The 21265-nt window shown below is 35.7% G+C and overlaps 2 protein-coding genes across 4 annotated transcripts; both read left to right on the top strand.

Moving 5' to 3' along the window:
* Positions 1-6093: 6093 nt before the first annotated feature.
* On the top strand, positions 6094-12098 carry LOC21397108 (calcineurin subunit B). The gene is made up of 6 exons (XM_010092853.2): positions 6094-6263; positions 6362-6486; positions 6926-7022; positions 7140-7249; positions 11285-11359; positions 11849-12098. The coding sequence occupies exons 1-6, from the start codon at positions 6194-6196 to the stop codon at positions 11897-11899; spliced, it is 528 nt and encodes a 175-aa protein (XP_010091155.2). The 5' UTR covers positions 6094-6193; the 3' UTR covers positions 11900-12098.
* Positions 12099-17141: 5043 nt separating this feature from the next.
* Positions 17142-20342, top strand: LOC21397107. 3 transcript variants are annotated; one of them, XM_024162195.1, is made up of 4 exons: positions 17142-17212; positions 17501-17551; positions 17939-19344; positions 20019-20342. In XM_024162195.1, the coding sequence occupies exons 3-4, from the start codon at positions 17974-17976 to the stop codon at positions 20040-20042; spliced, it is 1395 nt and encodes a 464-aa protein (XP_024017963.1). In that variant the 5' UTR covers positions 17142-17212; positions 17501-17551; positions 17939-17973; the 3' UTR covers positions 20043-20342. The 3 variants fall into 3 exon arrangements, with proteins under 3 accessions (XP_024017963.1, XP_024017964.1, XP_024017965.1); XM_024162196.1 differs by having other exon boundaries at positions 17179-17235; XM_024162197.1 differs by lacking the exon at positions 17142-17212 and adding an exon at positions 17350-17372.
* Positions 20343-21265: the final 923 nt, after the last annotated feature.

Raw genomic sequence — 21265 nt, 5'->3', positions numbered from 1 at the left:
TGTCGGAGCCCACCGCCGTGTAGCGCCGTCAACCGCTGTCCGTCGGAGTTTTTTTTTTTTTTTTGAATTTTTCCATCGAAGCCCGAATGCCCAACCCGCTCGAAGCCTGAATTGCCCAAAAAACAGTCAAAATTCTGATCGTTGGTGCCCGACCCAAAAATAAGCCTGAAAACCCAAATTTTGCCCGAATGCCCGAGAAGCCCAAATTGCCTGAAAACTCGTCCAACGGCTAAATTTTTTTTACCATTGCCGCCCGAACCCGAACCCGCCGAACCCTAAACTAGCCATTGCACCCTGAATTTTTTGAAAAAAAAATCAATTTTTTAACCCAAAAAGTTCTCTATAAATACCCCACATCCCCCACACATTTTTCTCACTCAAACTATCTCAATCCCTCTCAATTTCTCTCAATCTCTATCAATTTCTCTCAATCTCTCTCAATCTCTCAAATCTCTATTACAATTTTTCTAAAAACTATCACATTATTCTAAAACTCTATCTCTCAAATCGCTCTTATTTTTTTTTATAATGGATCTTTTTAGTTATAGTGGTATTCCCGTTGATGCCCAACACAACGTGGAAGAAGGATAATTTCTCACTACTGAATTTGTTACGCAAGAATCTATTTAGCGAATATAGGGAGGACCCAATCTTAGTAGTTCCTATCCATTCTATGGAAAAGAAATTTATAAAATATTGGTCTAAGTTTCATTTGTTGTATGGTTTAGGTACTATTTTTGATCCTAGATTAAAATTAGAAGGTTTAAAAAGTGGTTTAGAAAACTTAGGTGAATTTTTAGGCATCAATTGTAGGGACCAATATCCAATAATAAAGGAAAAAATATATTCGATCTATAGTAAATATGAGATTAGGTTTAGAGTACCTCCTAGAGTACAATAACCATAACAATAAGACGAAAACCCGCATTTATTCTTGAATGTTTTCAGGTTGAAGAAAAAGAAGAAGACAACTCAAACAGAAGCTGGGAGTGAATCTTCGTCAACAAGTGGCAGTGGCAACGGCGGCGGCAGCTTCAACGAGCTTATGGCGTACCTCAGTGAAGGCTTAGTAGTCGACGGTACGGCAAAATCGTTTGACTTAGTTCAATGGTGGAGGGCACGGGCATTAACTTGGCCAATTCTAACTCGATTGGGAATGGATATATTTTCGATCACAGTCTCCACTATCTCATCCGATCAAGCCTTCAGTACTACATGAAGAATACTTGAGGAACGCCGAAATGCATTGCAAAGGGATATTGTTGAAGCCTTGGTTTGCATTAAGGATTGGGATCGGGCCGATCAACGTCTATAGGATATAATTTCACCGGCAAGTCAAAATGGATATATGAATTTAATCGATTAACATTTAATTTTGAAGACAATCCTTCAGCTTCAAATTAAATTGTAAATTTTAAATATGTATTTACTTTTGACATTGTATTTGTAATTGTATAACTTTGTAAGTTTGAAAAATTTGTAATTCGTCACAAAATAATTTCACTATTTTTTCCTTGCCAAGTTTTTATCCCAATTGAGTTTTTCTTGGTAAGGTTTTTAACGAGACAATTATGAATTACGAATTTAATATACATCATTAATATACATGATTAATTTATTCAATTGTGTTAATAATGTCCGTTGAATGTTGATTTTGATTTTTATATAATTTTAACACAAACTAACTTAATAATTAGAAAAATTAAAAAATATTAAAAAAAATTCAGACTATTCGGGCGGGCTCGGGCGGCCCGGCCGGGTTTGGGCAACCACATATAAGCCCGCGGCCCGTTCAAGGGCATTTTCAGGCTCGGGTGGGCGGCCCGAATTTTTCGAGTGGGTCGGGTTCGGGCTCGGGTAAAAACTCGGTATTTTTGGGCGGTCGCGGGCGGCCCGTCCAAAGTTTCAGCACTAATTTCACCGATTCGAGTTTTTAGTTCTAGGTTTCTACAGTTAAAAGCTCTTAGAAAATATCACATCTAACTTTTTTTGCTATAATAAAAAACTCTCAGAAAATGTCACATCTTAACTCGAATTAAAAACTCAAATCCGCGAAATAAATGAGACCTTAGTTTTAATATTTTAAAATGAGTGCCAAGTTAGCAAAACCCTTAGCATTATACACGTACTTAGACGATGGGGTATTTTAAAACGTTTTTTTATAGATTAGGGGATAATTTGAATTGTTTTATAAAGTTAAAGGACATTTTGAAATAAGATATTTATAAAAATAATCCCTAAGGATAAGAATAGATGTCCTAAAAAAGAATTGTCGTTTTGACTTGCAAAAATTGAAAAATGAATATGGGTTTAGTTCATGGATGGGGCAAGCTCTTCGACTTCCTCTTTTAACTCACCCACCTTAACGAAAGATGTACGGTTTGGTTACTAAAAAAAATGTACTCATGGGTGGGAGAGAAATCGAGTTTCAAAATAGTGAATGGTCTTATCAATGCATAACTCTCCGAGAATTTTTAATCGCGCTAGTGTTTATGCCTTTTTTTTTTTTTTAATTCAGTATATTTTAAGTGGATATGTGTAATTTATAAGTATTATAAAAAAGGGATACCTCTTATTCCTTTTTTGTACTTATTTTTCTTGAATTATTCCATTTTTGTACTTAAACTAAGAGTATAGTTGACTTTTTGTATCTTGAAGTGGAAAATACTTGCATTATCATAAAACACATTTTGCATTCTAATTTTGATCATCACAATTAAGCCAAACTATATATGTCGACACTTTATATGATATTCTATGCATATACACAAACAAATACATATATAGCATTAATCTCAAACCTAGCTAAGAAAGTTCGTTTGCACTTTTTTTTTTTTTCCTAATTCAACGTTTTTATAGAAATATTGTAAAATTGGATATTTCTCATTGAAAATTTTATTTTCTTAATTTTCCTTTAAAAAGAGAGAGAATGATAGGTTTGCACTTTTTCTCTCCTTACAAAATTTTTTTAATGGTATCATGTATTATTTTTTTTAGGAAAAATCTTGTGTTTTTAGATTTTTCTCATCAAAACATTCATTTTTTCTTAATTTATATTTAAAAATATTTTTTCTCAAATACACCCCCTCTCAAATATTTTGAAAGCTTTTTATTTTTATTTTTTTAGAAATCGTTTTTTCATTATTTTCATTTCCAGAAATATTTTAACTTGTAAGTCTCTATACTCCATACTATATGCACATTGCATACATTTGTCTATTCAACTTTTTTGTTCAACAATCATTATGTATCATACGAATTTGCTGATTTGTGTTCAATCAATATTAATTTTTTTGTGTTCAATCAATATTAATTTTTTATACATATAATTTCATAACATTTTACTATTATTATAAATTTTATGATCTTATTATTAATTTGAAAAAGATTATAGGTTGGCTAAATGTCTATACAAGTTCAAGTTCAACTCAAATTATAAGTTCAATTATTATATTTATTTGTATACTCTCATAATAAAAAACAATTAGAATGAATAATTATGAAAATGTGGTTAACAATACTTTATAATATTGAATTAAATTTACAAAAAAAAAAATACAAAAGTAAAAAATAATTTATTACTAACAAGCACATCGCTCGTACTAGAATAAGAAGAGAAATGGAAGGCGGAAATTTTATACTTTTTGAACTTCGCGTCTGGCAAATTTATTGTGCTAAATTTGTCATATGTTATACTTTGTGGTAAATTTCTCACTATGTATAGTATATGACAAATTAGCACTTGATACATTAGTTGATATGGTTATTTTTTCATTTAATTATTACAATTTTATTTTTTCAATTTACTTTAAAATTAAAAATTTACTTTTATAACTTCTAAAACTTACTGATTATCAAAAAAGTAGATTTTAATATTTCAAATAGCATTATGTATTGGAACACAAATGAAAATAATACGTCATATCATACTTTTTAGTGTCAAATATACAATTAACATTAAACATTTGTATTAGAGACGAACGACTTCTACGGTCCATTTTGTTTCCAAACAACCACAATGGTGCTATAAAATCAAGAGAACTATACAAAAAGAACAAAAGAAGTCAAAGTATGGTGGGAGGAAAAACTAATTGGTTGATGGAAAACTCGTATGGAGCTTGATATTCCCAAGGGTTAGTGGCCTACACATAAGACAAACTCGGCTTACCTCTAAAGATAATTTTGGGGTATTTTTAGATAACAAATCAGGTTTGAAGGTTCATCAATGGCGATAAAGATTTAGATAATTTATTTGGTTCTGTATCGAGTTTTAATTTGAACACAGAATATAATTTGAATTAGCATTTGGATGACTATCGAGAACTGCAATTTGAATTGAGAAAATAATAATATAATGCATAAAAAATCACACAACACCTAAAAATTTATTAAAGAAAAAAAATTATAAATAATAATTAAAACTTTTTTGCTGGTTTTTTTAATTGGGTAGTAATTTTTAAAAATAAAAAATTAAAAATGCATAAGAAATAATACATCACCAAAAATTTAATTTAAAGAAAAATTATCTATATAATAATTAAAAAAATTGTAGGTGTCGTTTTAATTGAGTAGCAATTTTTTTCTTTTTAAAGTTTTGTTACTAATGCCAATTAAAAATGTTTGGAACAGTTTTTCTCAAAAAAAAAAAAAAAAAATTGGAACAGTCATTACTAAAGGCCACAATCAGCAACGGCCAATCAATATACATGGGCTACGTCTATTACTAAGGAGAGTGTTCAGACCTGCGAGGCACAGGCCGAAAAAAAAGGAAAAAATTCAAAATTGTGGAGTTAGAAAATTGGTTTGAAATGTTGAATTGAGGGGGGACTTAAACTCTTAGCTCTCGTTCAGTTAATTCGTTAATTTGAATTTTTAATTTGAGTTTAGATGAGATTTTATGTGAGAATTTTCTATTGTAATAGAAAAAGTTAGATGTGACTTTTTGTGAAAACTTTTAACTGTAACAAAATTGAAATAAAAAACTGAATCGATAAAATGAACGAGGCGTTATTTAGCCCGACAACACCTTCGTTATTACTGAAATAAAAACACCACAACAAAATAATAAAAAAAACACATTATGGGACGGAAACATCAATGCTCTTAATACCACTATAAAAAAAATCTACCAATAACAAGCCATCGATCATGGAATGGAAGCTAGATTTGAGCAGAGCCACCCCAAAAGGAAAGCACACCCGGGGGAGGTCGAGGATTGCAATAGGATCACAAAAAAATAGAGGGTACATTAGTCACGAACACTCTAACCACCAAAGAAGAAAGAAAACATCGCCGACAAGAAAATCTCACCACCTTATAAATCAACACTACATGGGAATGTAGATCACCCCAACGGATGCACCGCTCCACACACAATCATCATCACAAGAAAAGCAGACACTGAGAGAAGTCCGAAGAATGAATTTCAGGCCCGGAAGCCCGACGACACGCTTAGAGGTGGTGCCGGACCAAACAAGCTTTCTTTCTTTCTCAAAGCCTCTCTCGCCAACTTTCTCTTTATAAGATTTCTTATCACATGATCGTCGGATATTGGTTTTAAGGTTCTTATCATAAAGAAACGTTACTTAGCATAATGAATGTAGGGTGACAACTAAATAATTATCTATATTGTTGGTTAAGATTAAAAAAAATTAATTTTCATAATGTTGGTTTCATTGAGGTTATGACAAGTGACTAAAAGTTTTGGATTTTCTTTTTTTTTTTCAAAAGAAATTTGCTAAAATTGTGTTTGTAACAAGTATATTTGTTTTCGTTACCATAATGATCTGTTCATAATAAATCAGAATTATATTCGAGCTCTTAGATATTTGATGGTGAAAAGTTGAATTTTGCTTAAACAAAGTTGACGAGGGAAAATTCTTCTTTAAAAAAAAAAAAAAAAAAAAAAGTTGATGGGGGAAACGACAGCTCGAAAGCTGCCGTTTCGTGGCCACCAAGTACCAACCACCATACAGTTCATAAGCCAACGACAGCAAGAAAAACCGCCGTTTTACGCGCGTGACTGGCCACGCGCCTCAACTAACCTCGTCCACCGTGCACTGACCTTCCTCTTCACCTCTGCAAAATCAGCGTCAGGTGGTTATTGAAGAAATCAGCAGAGCTTCAACCACACACTTCGTCTTCTTCTCCGTGAATCTAGGGCTTCCGACTTCTTCCCTCTGCGGCCATCGCCATGGGCAATACCTCCTCCATGCTCACTCAGTACGACATCGAGGAGGTCCAGCAGCACTGCAATGGGGCCTGTGAGAGAAATCTTCTTTCGTTTCGATTCCGCTCTGATCGGCGAAGAAACTTTCTGATTTGATTTCGATTCGATTTCGATTCGTTTTTGGTTTTGTAGTTTCGCAGCAGGAGATTGTTTCGCTGTACCAGAGGTTCTTTCAGCTCGATCGCAAGGGCGGAGGTTTCATCTCCGCCGAAGAGTTCTTGTCCGTCCCTGAATTCGCCGTCAATCCTCTCTCTCAGGTCCGAACTCTCTCCCTTTCACTTTCTATGACACTTGATTCTCAATTTCCATAAATCTAAATGGAAAATTTTTGTAACCTTGATTTATGTACAACCACGTTTATGCATGTATATAACAATGAAAAAACAATCATGTGAATTTCAATGTATTTCTAGATATTTATTTATTTGGTGGAATTTGGAGAAGAATATTGGAAAGAACTGAATATCTATACTTTTGTGGGAATTGTTAAAAAAAAAATCGATATTCCACAATATATTATGTGTGTGTGTGTGTGTGTATTTATATACTTCCTTGCATGTGTATACATACAATCTGTTTATTACTGATTGTCACTTCTCAGCATGTATTGGTTTAAACCACAATTATTTTTCTGGGTAATGTGTCTTCATTCTTCGAATGATAATATTTTATGAAATGCTTGTTTCAACTTTACAGAGATTGTTGAGGATGTTGGATGGATTGAACTTTAAGGAATTTGTGGCATTTTTGTCAGCATTTAGTCCTCGGGCATGTTTGCAGCAAAAGATTGAGTGTAATTGCTCTTTTTTACTTTTATGTTTTTATTATTATTTTTTTCATCTTTTATTCAAGCTTGGTTTAGTTCTCTCCTTATTAAAATTTAAGTTTTTTGTGTTTGTTTGTTTTCTAGTTATCTTTAGAGTATATGATTCAGACTGTAATGGGAAAGTTACATACAGTGACGTGTTGAATATTTTGCGAGATTTGACGGGGCAGTTCATATCTGAGCAACAGAGGGAGGTGGGTTAGATTTTGAAGCATTTCTTGCTAATTTGTTTCTGTATTGTTCCTTTTCTTGTTTATTGAAGGCATGGTATAGAAGAGACTTTAAATTTCAATGAAATATATATTGGTGATTCAATGCCAAATAGAGAATGGAAGCTCATTACATATTCAGCCAATTAGATATTACTTTTAGATGCTAGACAGAATGGTCGATGCATACCTTAGTATGTTTAAAATTTAGGGAGGGAAGTTATATGTAAATGGCTACATTGAATATACGTTTTGTGGGCGTTTAGAGTATATTCTAGAATGTTTTGTCACTGGCGAGGAAAAAGACACTTTTGAGCCTTTTTCTTTTAAATATCGACACAAATCTGCTTAGTGCTTTGATAAAAAAAAGCTTTTATCTGTTAGGATAACTATCATAAGCTACCAATACTGTTGAGGGGTGGTCATTTTTGTGACCGGAAGAATAGCCCCCCAGAGTAGGCTGATGGGGAAGAACAGCCCAAACAGGCCGATTACCTGGTTCGAATAGGCCGAATAGGCCGAGCACTTGGTCTGAACAGGCCGAGCACCTGGTCTGAACAGGCCGAGCACCTGGTCTGAACAGGCCGAATAGGCCAAGCACCTGGTCCGAGCAGGTCGACAGGGAAGAACAGTCCGAACAGGCCGAGCACTTGCTTCAAACAGGCCGAATAGGCCGAGCACCTGGTCCGAATAGGCCGAGCATCTGGTCCAAATAGGCCGATGGAGAAGAACAACTCGAGCACCTGATCCGAACAGGCCGAGCACCTGGTCTAAACAGGTCGAGCACCTGATTTAAACAGACTGAACAGGTCGAGCACTTGATCCGAACAGGCCAAGCGCGTGATCTGAGTTGACCGAGCACCTGGTTCGAGCACTAACCGACACCGACTGGCGGAACATGACAAGTTCCCAATCAGCCAACTGACTGCCACATGGCCTCCTCTCCGCAATCCCAATGGGGGATTCCTCTACCTATAGGGGCGCGACATGTGTCATATGATAGGTACAACTGTACACCTGCGTCACCCCTGGGTTCTGGGTCAGATCCGGACACTACACGGATCCAGAAATACTCTATAAATACCAAGCTTATTAGCTCACAAAGGTACGGACATTTTTTCACACCTAACTCTGCCCACTCATTTGTTGCTCCCGACCAGAACACTGACTTGAGTGTCAGAGTAGTGTTCCCTCACTCTGAGGCCGTCTCCTCTTTCGTTGCAGGTCAGAATAGTGTTAGGGATCTGTCCCGAATAGTGCTAGGACCCGAGCAGAACAATGCTAGGGATCCGTTCCGAACAGTGTTATGGATCCGACCAGAAGAGGCAGAGAACAGAGTCCGGTTACCGTGCACTTCTGCACACAGTGTTGTGCCGGATTTCGGCATCACATTTGGTGCTAGAAGGAGGGCACCGGCCTTTCCAGCACACTTCAATTCTTTCCACGAAGATCAGAAGATCCTCGATCAGACCAAAAGACAAAGATCACAAGATCACAAGATCACAAGATTAGAAGGTCAGAAGGTCAGCGGACTAAGTACCCAGACCAAGCAGCTCCAGGTCCAATAGACCCGTCCGACCACGCCGATCAGGCCTTATGTCTGACCACGCCAATTAGGCCTTATGTTCGACCAGCTCCAGTTCCACTTGTCGAGCCCTCCGACCAGGCCGAACAGGCCATGTCCGACCAAGTCCAAGAGACTCGTTCGACCACACCGATCAGTTCTTATGTCTCACAAACTCCAAGTCCACCTGTTGAGTTGTCTGACTAGGCCGAACAGGCCATGTCTGACAAGGTCCAATAGACCCGTTCGACCACGCCGATCAGGCTTTATGTCCGATCATGCCGATCAAGCCTTTTGTCTGACCAACTCCAGGTCTACCTGTTGAGCTGTCCGACCAGGCCGATCAGGTCCATGTCTGACCATGTTTGTCTGAACAAACCAAGCACTGACCTGGCACAATGCTAAATTTCCAACAAGGCTATGCAGCCTAACACAAGACCCCAGGGTCCAAAGAAGCTACGAGGCAAGATATCCTAGTCGGATGATGTCTGCAGAAGGATTCGGCCGAATAGAATCGGCCTTGGGCATTTTTTGATCCCAACCCGTCTGGCATACCGTAGGGCAAACCCACGTCATCGGACAATTCGAGCTAGAGAACAAAAAGGACCATAAGTCCAGGTCAGCGTGCGGCGGTAATGGGCCAAACATAATTAAGACCTACAGGCCCAATCCTACTATGATCAGTTAAATGAATTGCCAAACAGGTCTGACCAGGTGCCGACAAGGCGCGAGACCAAGTGTCTAGATAAGCTAAGAATATATCCCAACCACTTTAAGACTTAGGTGTTGATGACCTTCTCCACCTTAGTCTTAGAGGGCTAATGTTGAGGGGTGGGCATTTTTATGACCAGAAGAATAGGCCCCCCGCCAGAGCAGGCCAATGGGGAAGAATAGCCCGAATAGGCCGAGCACATGGTCTGAACATGCCGACGAGGAAGAACGGCCCGAATAGGCCGAGCACCTGGTGCGAGCAGGCCGACATAGAAGAATAGCCTAAACATGCCGAGCACCTGATCCGTATAGGTTGAGCACTTGGTCCGAGCAGGACGACAGGAAAGAACAGCTCGAACAGGCCGAGCACCTGGTCTTAGCAGGCCGACAAAGAAGAACAACTTGAACAGGCTGAGCACTTGGTCCAAACAGGCTGAGCACCTGATCCGAACAGGCCGAGCACTTGGTCCGAACAGGCCGAGCACCTGATCCGAATAGGCCGAGCACTTGGTCCGAACAGGCCGAGCACCTGATCTGAACAGGCCAAGCACTTGGTCCGAACAGGCCCAGCACCTAATCCGAACAAGCCGAGCACTTGGTCCAAACAATAGGCCGAAAAGGCTTAGCACCTCATCCGAAAAGGGAAGAAGAACCCAAACAGGCTAAGCATCTAGTCCGAGCACTAACCGACACCGACTGGCAGAACAGGACAAGTTCTCAATCAGCCAACTGATTGCGACGTGGCCTCCTCTCCGCAATCCCAATGGGGGATTCCTCCACCTATAGGGGCGCAACATGTGTCATATGACCGGTACAACTGTACACCTGGGTTACCCCCGGGTTCTGGGTCAGATCCGGACACTACACGGATCCGGAAATACTCTATAAATACCAAGCTCATTAGCTCACAAAGGTACGGACATTTTTCCACACCTAACGCTGCCCACTCATTTGTTGCTCCTGACCAGAACACTGACTTGAGCGTCAGAGTGCCATTGGCAGACACCACACCTGTGTTTCCTCACTTCGAGGCCGTCTCCTCTTTCATTGCAGGTCAGAATAGTGCTAGGGATCCGTCCCAAACAATGCTTGGAGCTGAGCAAAACAGTGCTAGGGATCCATTCCGAACGATGCTATGGATCTGACCAGAAGAGGCAGAGAATAGAGTCCGGTTACCGTGCGCTTCCGCACGCGGTGTTGTGCCGGATTTCGGCATCAACAAATACGTTCTGATTAGTTGATCTTGGTGCATGAAATTTTTTTCAATATTACCAATCTTTAAGTTTTCCAACTATATAGAACAGTTTGGCTACTATCATACAGGATTTGGTTTTCTCAGAAAATAGTGTGAAGTGGGTTTTTAACAAGACCATTTAGTATTAGGTTTATGAATGTAGTTTTTTTCCAAACCTGTTTGCACCTTTGATGTTGCAAATTATTATCAAATTCTTGCCTGAAGACTGAAAAAATGTTAGCTGGATTGTTTGGTGCTCATTAACGTGGATTATAATGCAAGAAATATAAAATATGTCAGGCTAGTTTGAGTACTTCTATCTGTTTTTCTCTTGCTAAACACTCGAATGGTTTTTGGCTATTTAAGGAAGACATTGTATTGTAAATGTCTGAATGGATTTTGATTCAAGTATTAATATCCACATGGCTACGCGACCCAACTTCAGCTTTGCTTATTGTGATGCTTGATTCAATTAATACTGTTTACCTTTTAATATTCTGTATTTCTACAGCAAGTGTTGTCTCATGTGCTTGAGGAGTCGGGGTACAAAAAAGATGCCGCATTAAGTTTGTCTGACTTCACGAAGGTACGACAATGTGTATTATTGTTCAATTGCAAGAGTCTTAGTTCTATTTGACATACGATGGATAAGTGTAGTTTTTAAATACAAGCTTCTTTTGCATCACCTTTATTTTCTTGCTTGTACAATTTGCATCACTCCTCTTGGATCTTTTATCTTTTATGTTTTCTTTCTTATTTCTCTTCCTGGTTATTCATTAGAAACACATGGAGTAAATTTGTGGGGTGGGATCCATTAGTTCCAAACCTTCTTTCTTCTGATCTTATCAACTAGAAAGTTTTTGCAGCCCATTACTTGAAGTAGTCATCTACTGATTTTTCCTTCCTGACCTCTTCCCGAAGTTCTGTCATCTGTTCAACATGCTTAAATAAGTTTGAAATAGATATGCCTTGCATTGAACTTTTAATAAATTGTGGAAAAAGACATACCTGCTACATTAAAAAGTCATCTTTATATTTAGAAGAACAAATATAAACTGGCCTTCGTTATTTGCAGATTCTTGACAACTCTGATCTGAAGATGGAGGTTGAAGTTCCTGTCGATTGAGATAAACTAACGAATTAACGAATGTCAGAGCTAGATTTCTTGAGAACACAAGAAAACTTTTTTGTTTTCCTCAAGAAGTTGTATTTGATAATTTATTTGAGATTATCGTCATATTACGTACTCCTAATTCTTTGTGGATAATGAAATAATCATCTGATTTAACTTGTAAGCTGTTAAATTATTAGCTAGAGTTCTAAAATTCAAATGGCAAATTATTGGTGCTACTTCCACATTCTTGACATAACATTTTTTATTTAGATAACTTCTGCCCCCAAGTTAGGACATCCTTTGAGCTTTGATTTGACTCTTGATACAATTATGACACTTTTTTTCTTTTTTCTTTTTGCTGGAAAATTATGGCACTTAAAGTTATATATTATTGAACTCAAGCCGTGTTCTTTTAATGCAGCTGACTTGACCTATTCTGATAAAGCCCTTTTTTCCTTGCACTAAAATTCCCCTGCAACCTCTTTCTCAGAAAACTTCATAAATAACCAATCAAATTGGTCTTCCCTTTCAGGTACTATCCAAAAATATGTTTGGTTCACTCAAAATTCATAGATCCTGTTTGTCAAGCATGAGTGTTAATAACATCTACACATTTACTTACAATCACCAGAGCTGTTCTTTTTCAGCCTTCTTGTGTAGGACATTCACATTCACGCCCACGTCCATGTCCTCTGAGCGTGTATCTGCATGTAATCATTTTCTTTATGGGTCCAGTTTCACATCCCGACGGATCGGGAATAAGTCGGGATGTGAGACCTGAGGGGATGTCTAATCCCGACCCAACTCCGGTCATGATGTATAGCGCTGCCTCTTAGGATTGCTTAAGCCTTTAAAAATTACGGTCCCGTTTATTTCACCGATTCGAGTTTAAAATTCGAGTTTTGTTACAGTAAAAAGTTTTCATAAACAGTCACATTTAACTTTTTTATTATAATAAAAAATTCTCAAATAAAGTCATATCTCAACTCAAATTGACAAACTGAACGGGTCTTATTTTTATAGGTTTTGGCCTCGTTTTGAGATTGCACTTTTGCTTTTTTAAAAATGCTGTAGTATTATTATTTGTTTTTGTGTCGAACAATTTTTTAAAAGTAACCCTTGCTTATTTCTCAAATAATAATAATAATAATAATAATAAATATGACTCTGGAAATTATCAGAACAAGAAAAGCACGACTCTGGACCAATCTCAAATTGGCTAGTAGCTTGTCCTTCTCTTTTGCTGTCACCTCAGAAATTGTTGGTCAATCGCATTAACTTCAGTTACTTCTCTAACTTATCTTTCCATAAAGCCTATGTGGCAGTTTAACTCTCATTTTCTTCATTTTTTTTTTTTTTTTTGGAGTTAACATATCATTTTCTTTCCCATTTTCCCGTCGTCTCTTTAAATTTTCTGTTAGGATTGCACCCATATGCGCCACAACCACACGCATGGTACAATGATCTGCACGAGACCTTGATCATAGACCAGATCTATCGGACCAAAACGATGGGCTTTGTTGGAAGTTGCTAACTAATTCATTGAGAACCATACTTTTGGGCACATTCAATAATCACCCATTATTTTTCATGACCATTCCCTCTCCGCAATGCGCATCTTCTGCTCGGCTTGCTAGTTTCTTGTCCCCTACATAATGAGGATGTTACGCGTGCTTATTGCTATAAAACATACATATGCATATGCATATATACCGTTGACAATGAAGAATGACTCCCTGGAATCATAACCGGATGAATATATATATATATATATATATATAGAGAGAGAGAGAGAGAGAGAGAGAGAGAGAGAGAGAGGAGTGTTACAAAGTGTTACAAGTTACTTTAAGAATTAAAGTTTTCTTGATTGACAAATTACTTCTTAAATTTAATAAATTGTTGCAAAATATTCTCAATCGATGATATTGTTAAATGTGGACAGAAAAATCTTCGCACGCTATGTAAGCTCGTTCGAAATAAAAAAACTAAAATTTAATATGACAATTGAAAGACGTCATATTATGTGTGTATTAGGGCATTTCTTTTCAAATTTTAACATCATATATTTTTTAAATTTAGAGAGTGATTTCAACAATTAAAGATTCAAGAGCCACATGCCAATTCAGTCAAAGTAACAGGGCAAAAGCATCAAAAACCCCAAAAATAATCTAAGCTTTACTTCTAATTTTTATCCTAATTTATTTTAATCCAACGTGATAGTTTTTAAATTTAGAGGGCGATTTCAACAATTAAAGGTTCAAGAGCCACACATGCCAATTCAGTCAAAGTAATGGAGCAAAAGCATCAAAAACCCCAAAAGAATCTAAGCTTTACTTCTAATTTTTATCCTAATTTATTTTAAACCCACTCACATGGAGGTGAGTTGTTATTTTTTCATTAGTCAATGAAATTTTATAATACTAATTGATATGATGAGTTTTTAAGCACGTATGATAAAAAATTTACAATTCACATGACTAGAGCTTTAAGTTTGAGCCGGGCTAAACGGGCCGGCCTGAGACCCGTTGATGTTGGCCCGAGTCCGGCCGGCTCTAAATTTTTTAGACTTATGACCGGGTTGGGACGACCATCTTTCATTTAGGACCGGGGCGAGTTGAACATCATATTTTTAAAGATTTTTAAAAAAAAAAAATACTTTATAAAATTTTGGGCCGAGGCAAGCCGGCCTTAAACTTTTTGGCCTTAGGGCCGAGCTAGGCTGACCATCTCTCCAGTTCGAAATTTCTCTTTGGGCCGTCATGTCCGGGCCAGACCCGGCCGAGCAGTCTAAATTTACACCTTTACACGTGACATGTCAATTGATATTACAAATTTCAAATAAATTTTAGGACTATTGGCCTTATCTTTTTAAAATTAAAATCGATACCCTTGCCGAGTATTCTTTAATTTTCTTGATAAAATGTTATTGTCTGCCCTTTATATCCCAATTTTAGGTGAGATTCGAGTTAAATGGGACAATGAAAGAGATGTCTAGGTGGCGTTAAACCGTCAAAATCTTTTTTTTTTCCTTTCTAAAAAGACCGTCAAAATCTTACATACAATGCGAGTAGTATCTTTAAGCTCACCCATAATAAGATTGACACAGGATCCTCCCAAATTATGATGTCCGAAACTGCACGATTGATTTAATATTGTTTAAGGAAAAATAACCAAAATAAAAAATTGAATGAATAGATAAAAAGGAAAAAAATAAAATAAAATAAAATAACAAGGTTGACCCTACAATAAAAAAATAGAAAAGAACATCTCATATGGTCGGCGAAGCTGGATTGGCATCGCACACTGGTGGGCCCGTGTTGTAGCCGTTGGAATCGCCATTAACGACCTTTTAAAAATTTAAGAGGTCCCTTGGATGCCACCGTTGCGGGGGAAAAAGCAAGAGCTGGCCCCACACTACAATCACTCAAAGTCCAAATGATGAAAACGAGTTTTAATGATGACTAAAATTGAGTTTTCGGGTCTCGAGTCTTCACGATAATAATTAGAATAATGTTTTTCTAAGGCTCCGTTCACTTCGCTGATTTGAGTTTAAAATTTAAGTTTTTTTACAGTAAAAAGCTCTCACAAATAATCACATTTAACTTTTTTGTTACAGTAAAAAGCTCTCACATAAAGTCACATCTCAACTCGAATTCTAAACTCGAATCAGCAAAGTGAACGGGGCCTTATAAATGTTTCAGATATATAGGCTTGTCTTAATCAGTCCTCTATATGTAACATATAAATTTCAGCGTCAATTGATAGATTATAATTATAAAATTAAAATTATTTTTAATTTATATGTATTTTTTATGAGAAAAAATACTGTAATAAATTATGAATCATGATTCAAATCGGGATACGAATCTCCTAACTAAACAACCCCTTCATGTTTAACGAAGTATTTATTTCCATATAAAAATAATTTAGAAAAGATGTAAAAGTAATTTAGGATAAATGAATTTTTGGTTCCACACCTTTTAAAAAAACATTATTACATAAAATAAACATGTTGTTATCTCACGCTTTGTTCATTTCACCGATTCGAGTTTTCAGTTTTAAGTTTCTACAGTAAAAAACTCTCAGAAAATGTCACATCTAACTTTTTCTGCTACAGTGAAAAGCTCTCAGAAAATGTCACATCTTAACTCGAATTGAAAACTCAAATCTGCGAAGTGAACGAGACCTTACTTTTTATAAGTTCATAATCTCTACTCTTTTTCTTTTTAAGAGTAATTTAAATTGAAATCAATTGTCTAATTTTAATTTTTATAATGATGTCTAATTAGCTATGTCATAACACATCAATATAATTTTAATATATTTTTCTCATAATTTCATGTTTAAGTGAATTTTATAACATGATAAAATATAATTGATTAGATTCATTTAAAACACAATATGAATAATCTACTAACCATTGGGATGAAATCCTGAACCTATATCACCATTTAAGAGGATTAATATTCAAACTTAATGGTGTTAAGCGTGTTGATTTACAATATATAACTTTTTAGGAATATAAATAATTTTTAGGGGTATATAAGAATTGTGTTTAAACTGTTAGATTAAATTTTAGGACGATTTGATATGTAATAAGAATAATTTTGAGTCACTATTTATAAATTTATAATATACATATATAAATTTAATCATTAAAAAATTAATCTAATAATTAAAAATAACAATTCTTATTAATAGAATAAAAATGCATGTCATATTATAACTTTATGGATCAACTGTAAGAGAGCAATTACTATAGTCAAGGTGGTTTTTTTATATCACAAGGCAAGACGTAACAGCTAGGAAATAGGAAAAACGAGGAGCTTGTCTTTTCCTTGGCCCTATCATTTTTCTCTTTTTTTTTTTCCTTCTTTTTTCGTGAGAATCATCTCGCGCTTTAATTAATTGAAAAAAAAAAGTGCACAGTTCCTTGCTAATGTAGACTTGGAGGCGATATTGTTTCAGATATTTTTCCAACTTTTTCCTCATTTCTCTCTCGTTTTTCTTTGTTTCTTTTTTTTTTTTTTTTTTTTTTTTTTTTTTTTTTTTTTTTTCCTTCTCGTTTTGGAAAATAATAATACTTCCACACCAACTCTGCTTTGTAAGGAAGGCAAAGCCAAAACTCTCTTACAGCGAAAAAGGGCTACCTTGTTTGTTTGTGCTCATAAAAAAAAAAAAAAAAAAAAAAAAAAAAAAAAAAAAAAATTTTTTTTTTTTTGCCAAAAAAAAAAAAAAAAAAAAAAAAAAAAAAAAACATCAAAACGTTGTTTGTTTGTGCGTACATTCAATGTAGCTGTTTTTGATTCTACGTATGCTCTTTGGGTAAGTAATCTCAAATCTTGAAGGTACAGTTCAACTGTATTTATGGGCCTTCTTTATTTTACCATTTTTCCTTATTTATTATAGCCCAATTTTATTTTAAACTTATTTCCTTCTTAGCTTTGGTTGGTTTCCAAGACCACAAACATTTATTCCTATCTGGGTTCTTCTCTCATTCTCGGAACAAAGAAGTTTTCTTTTATTATTATTATTATTATTATTATTTTTTTTTTTTTTGCTTTCAAAATTTGGAAGTATTTCTCATAAGTCACGGTTAATTTGTATTCACAGTGGATTTTTCTCAACTGGGTCTCTCGTTTCAACGGGCTATAGCAATTTCAGGTAAAATGATCTCCCTTTTCTGGCTTCATACAGTTGAAGAATTTCAGGTTTTTTTTTTTTAATTTTAATTTTAATTTTAAAGATACCTCATTTATATATTTAACTCATTGTTCAAGATTAACTTTCTGAAGCTAATGTGTTGGAATTTGAAGATTTCGTAGGAATTTATTTATGAGTGTTCTATACTCTGCTTGTTGTGCTCTTCTTCAATTCTCTGTGTTTGCACTGATGGTGACAAAGTTCCAGAATTTAAAAGGGACTCATTTTCTCTTTTGAAGATCGAAGATTTGAATGTTAAAATGGGTCATATGATTTTTAATAAGTTGTTGCTGATATGGTTTTTTTTTTGGTTTTTTTGTTTTTTTTGGTTTTTTTTTGGGTGACCAGAATTAAAGTGATTGTTTCACCAAAGAAATATATGTATGGCTGAAGATGAAACTTTATCTGGGATGTCTGAAACTGACATAACAACTTTGAAGGAAACCCTTGAAGCACAACAACAGCTTCTTCAAACCCTTTACGTCGAGTTGGAGCAGGAAAGGGAAGCGTCGGCTACCGCGGCTAGCGAGGCTCTCTCCATGATTCTGCGTTTGCAAGGCGAAAAGGCTGCAGTGAAGATGGAAGCAAGCCAGTACAAGAGATTGGCAGAGGAAAAGATGTACCATGCCGAGGAGTCTCTGGCAATCTTTGAAGATCTTATTTACCAGAAGGAGATGGAAATTGCTGCTCTTGAATTCCAAGTTCAGGCTTATAAGTGCAAGCTTTTAAGCTTGGGGTGCAATGATGTGGTTGGAGGCGAAAACAGATTTCCGGAGACTCTAATTTTCCAAGGAAGTGATCTGGTTAAAGGAGAAACTTGTGGTGGTGGAGGTAATGTTAAAAGATTCAGCTCTTTACCTCCTCTTCCACTCAAGGATTCTCACCAGAAGAAGAGCCCCATAGAAAGGCAAAAATCCACAATCAACTTGCCGGATTTAGTTCAGAAGATAGTGGAGAAAAAAGCAGACCAGGAAATTAGTATTCAGAACTTGGAGTTAGAGAAGAAACAAGGACATGGTTCTGGTGGAAACTTTGATTCTTACTGGCAGCAGATTAGAATGTTAGATGAACAAGTAAAAGAAATCTCTCACTCTAAAGATTCCGCTAGAGATAAGCAGAATGAATCTAGGCCTTGTCCATTGCCTTCACCAGTAACCATCAACAAATCCTCTGACTCAACAACATTGAAAGTTGTCACTGCCTTGAATGAAGTAATACATGATGATAATTTGCTAGAAAGAGAGGAAAATCTTAGCAGTTCTTGTTCTTCAAGTATCCAAGATATTTTCGAAGTTCCAAAACTTAGAGAGAAGCGTAAAACTTGTGAGAAACAAACGAAAAGACAGAATGAAGCGATTGATGGAGTTGAGACCAAGCTTGGGGACCTGGATTTGGCACCTCAGGAAACTAGTAAATCATGTTTTAAAGATGAAACAGACAGTGCAAAGAAAATGTTGAGCAACTTGTCTAAACCGAGAGATGAAATGAGTAGTCATCGCAATTTGGCTCTAGTTCATCCACCAACCAGTGTTGCTGAATCTCAAGCTCAGTTTCAGCAGTTGCGTCGAAGGGTCGAGCAGCTTGAGGGAGAGAGAGATGGTATAAGTCGAGAAATTACTTATGCTGGGGAAGAGGAGAAGAAGTTGTTGAGGGAGATACATGAACAACTTAACGACATACAAGCTGAACTTTTCAGTTGGAGAAAAAGGAAAACAAAAGTGCACGATGACCAATGCCTTGATCCGCTAAGAGAGGTATGCCCTATCTTGCTTTACTCTCCTTTTTGTTTTTGTGTGAACTATTTTTGCTTTAAACTTCAATCTTCAATGGGCATGGGATACAAAGCTTGCTAATTCTTGTTGAAGTTTCGTTTTCTTTAGGTAAACTATATTGACCTTGTTAAGTTGATGTAAGCAAGATCAGGATATTAGAAATTTGAAATGTATATTAGCTATTAGGTTTATCTTTTATTTTTAGTATTTATGTTTTGAATTGGTTAAACAGATGCAAGACCAAGGCAGAAGAGAAAGAATATAGAGAGAATAATAGAACCATGATAGAGAAGTAGAACCGCTAGTGAGATAGAAATAGAACCAAGGAGAGAAAACTGAAGATTCTAGAGAGAACAAGAACTGAAGATGATGGAAACCAATAACAAGAAATTAAGACGAGGAAAAAATTTAATCTCAATTTTCATTCATCAATCTCAACTCTGATATCAAATTACAATCACTGAGGTATTTATAGAGTAAGGCAACAAAATAAAAACTTAAGTAATTCTTAATAATCCCAAGAGATAAACATAACGCTAAACTAAAATTAAATACCGAAGATAAAGCATATCCTAATAGGAAAATACACAAATTCATTCCTAGTATCCTAGTCTTGTTCTGCATCAAAAGTAGGCACTAACAATTTCATTTGGCAGGCAATGCTGTACTTCTGGTTATGATCAAGCAATTCAATTGCCATGATAAAGTCTTCCAGCTCGTTGATTGTTCTCCATGGTAAATGGTATGAAAAAATAGGCAATTTTTTTTTTCCTGAGAAAAGAATTATATACAATGTATAGAGTGTAAAATTTGCATACATGTTCATTAAGCAGTACAGCAAAGGAGAGTGTGTTTTGTCAATACTGTATTAGGTATGATTTTGTGTCCTTTCGTTATTTCCCAGATTTTTAGGTACATAATCGTTTATAAGTATAAATACCTTACTGTTTGAGAGAACTTTTTACCATCTGTAAGCTGGACACCAAGTTTTTGATACCTGTTTGTATCAGCACTTAAATTTTAATTTTTTTTTTAATTTTTTTTTTAATTTTCGTTACGTGTTAGAAATAAAAATACAACTCAGTTATGCCCTTGGTGTAACATCTATCATATTTCCAGTTGGAATCTTAGTGCTATCTCTCTCTCTCTCTCTCTCTCTCTCTCTCTAAATGTGACATGCCTTAGCAAGGTCTTTAAACTTCAGCAATGCCGCATTTTGGCTACTGATTGCTGCAAAAAAACAATTGTAAAAGATAATTCCTGTTGCAATTTGGCTACTTGTTTTAAGCTACACCAGACTGTATCAACGGAAAGTCATGATTCTGGTCAATTCCTCTGCGCAAGAATTATGTGTTTGGTCTTACAAGCTCCAACGTTGTATAAGGCTGCAAAACCAGGTTTTTACCAAATTTAATTCCAACTTACTGAATTATCAGTTTCTATTTGGTGGATTGGTGATTTTTTATTTATCTATTGAATAGAAAATGTGTTCCATTACTCATTTACCACATCTTTTGGCATTGGAAAATTTGGAAATTGGGTTGGTATCTCTAGCATTATTCTTAGAAATTCACCATCAAGATGTGAACATGCCAGCCGATTTTGAACCTCCTGATATTATAGAGCAAACAAAGATGAAAATCTCAGTTTTCTTGGCAGGTTGGTAGCTTAGTTAGACCAGATGTATAAATTTTACCAGATGATTTTAGAAAGGATTCAAAAACTTGAATAATATATATATATATATATATATATAGACACATATGTATGTATGTATGTTTGTTTGTTTGTTTGTAAGTAGGTAGGTAGGTAGGTGAATAATGCTTAATAATTAAGGAAATATACAACTTCAGCATTCTCCATTTTTTCTTAAAGCTCATTAAGTATGCGTTCCATTTGTTTT

This window comes from Morus notabilis, unplaced genomic scaffold, assembly GCF_000414095.1.
Source record: "Morus notabilis unplaced genomic scaffold, ASM41409v2 Scaffold218, whole genome shotgun sequence".
NCBI lineage: Eukaryota > Viridiplantae > Streptophyta > Magnoliopsida > Rosales > Moraceae > Morus > Morus notabilis.
The sequence above is the reverse complement of the archived record's forward strand: the minus strand, read 5'-3'. Positions and strand labels throughout refer to the sequence as shown.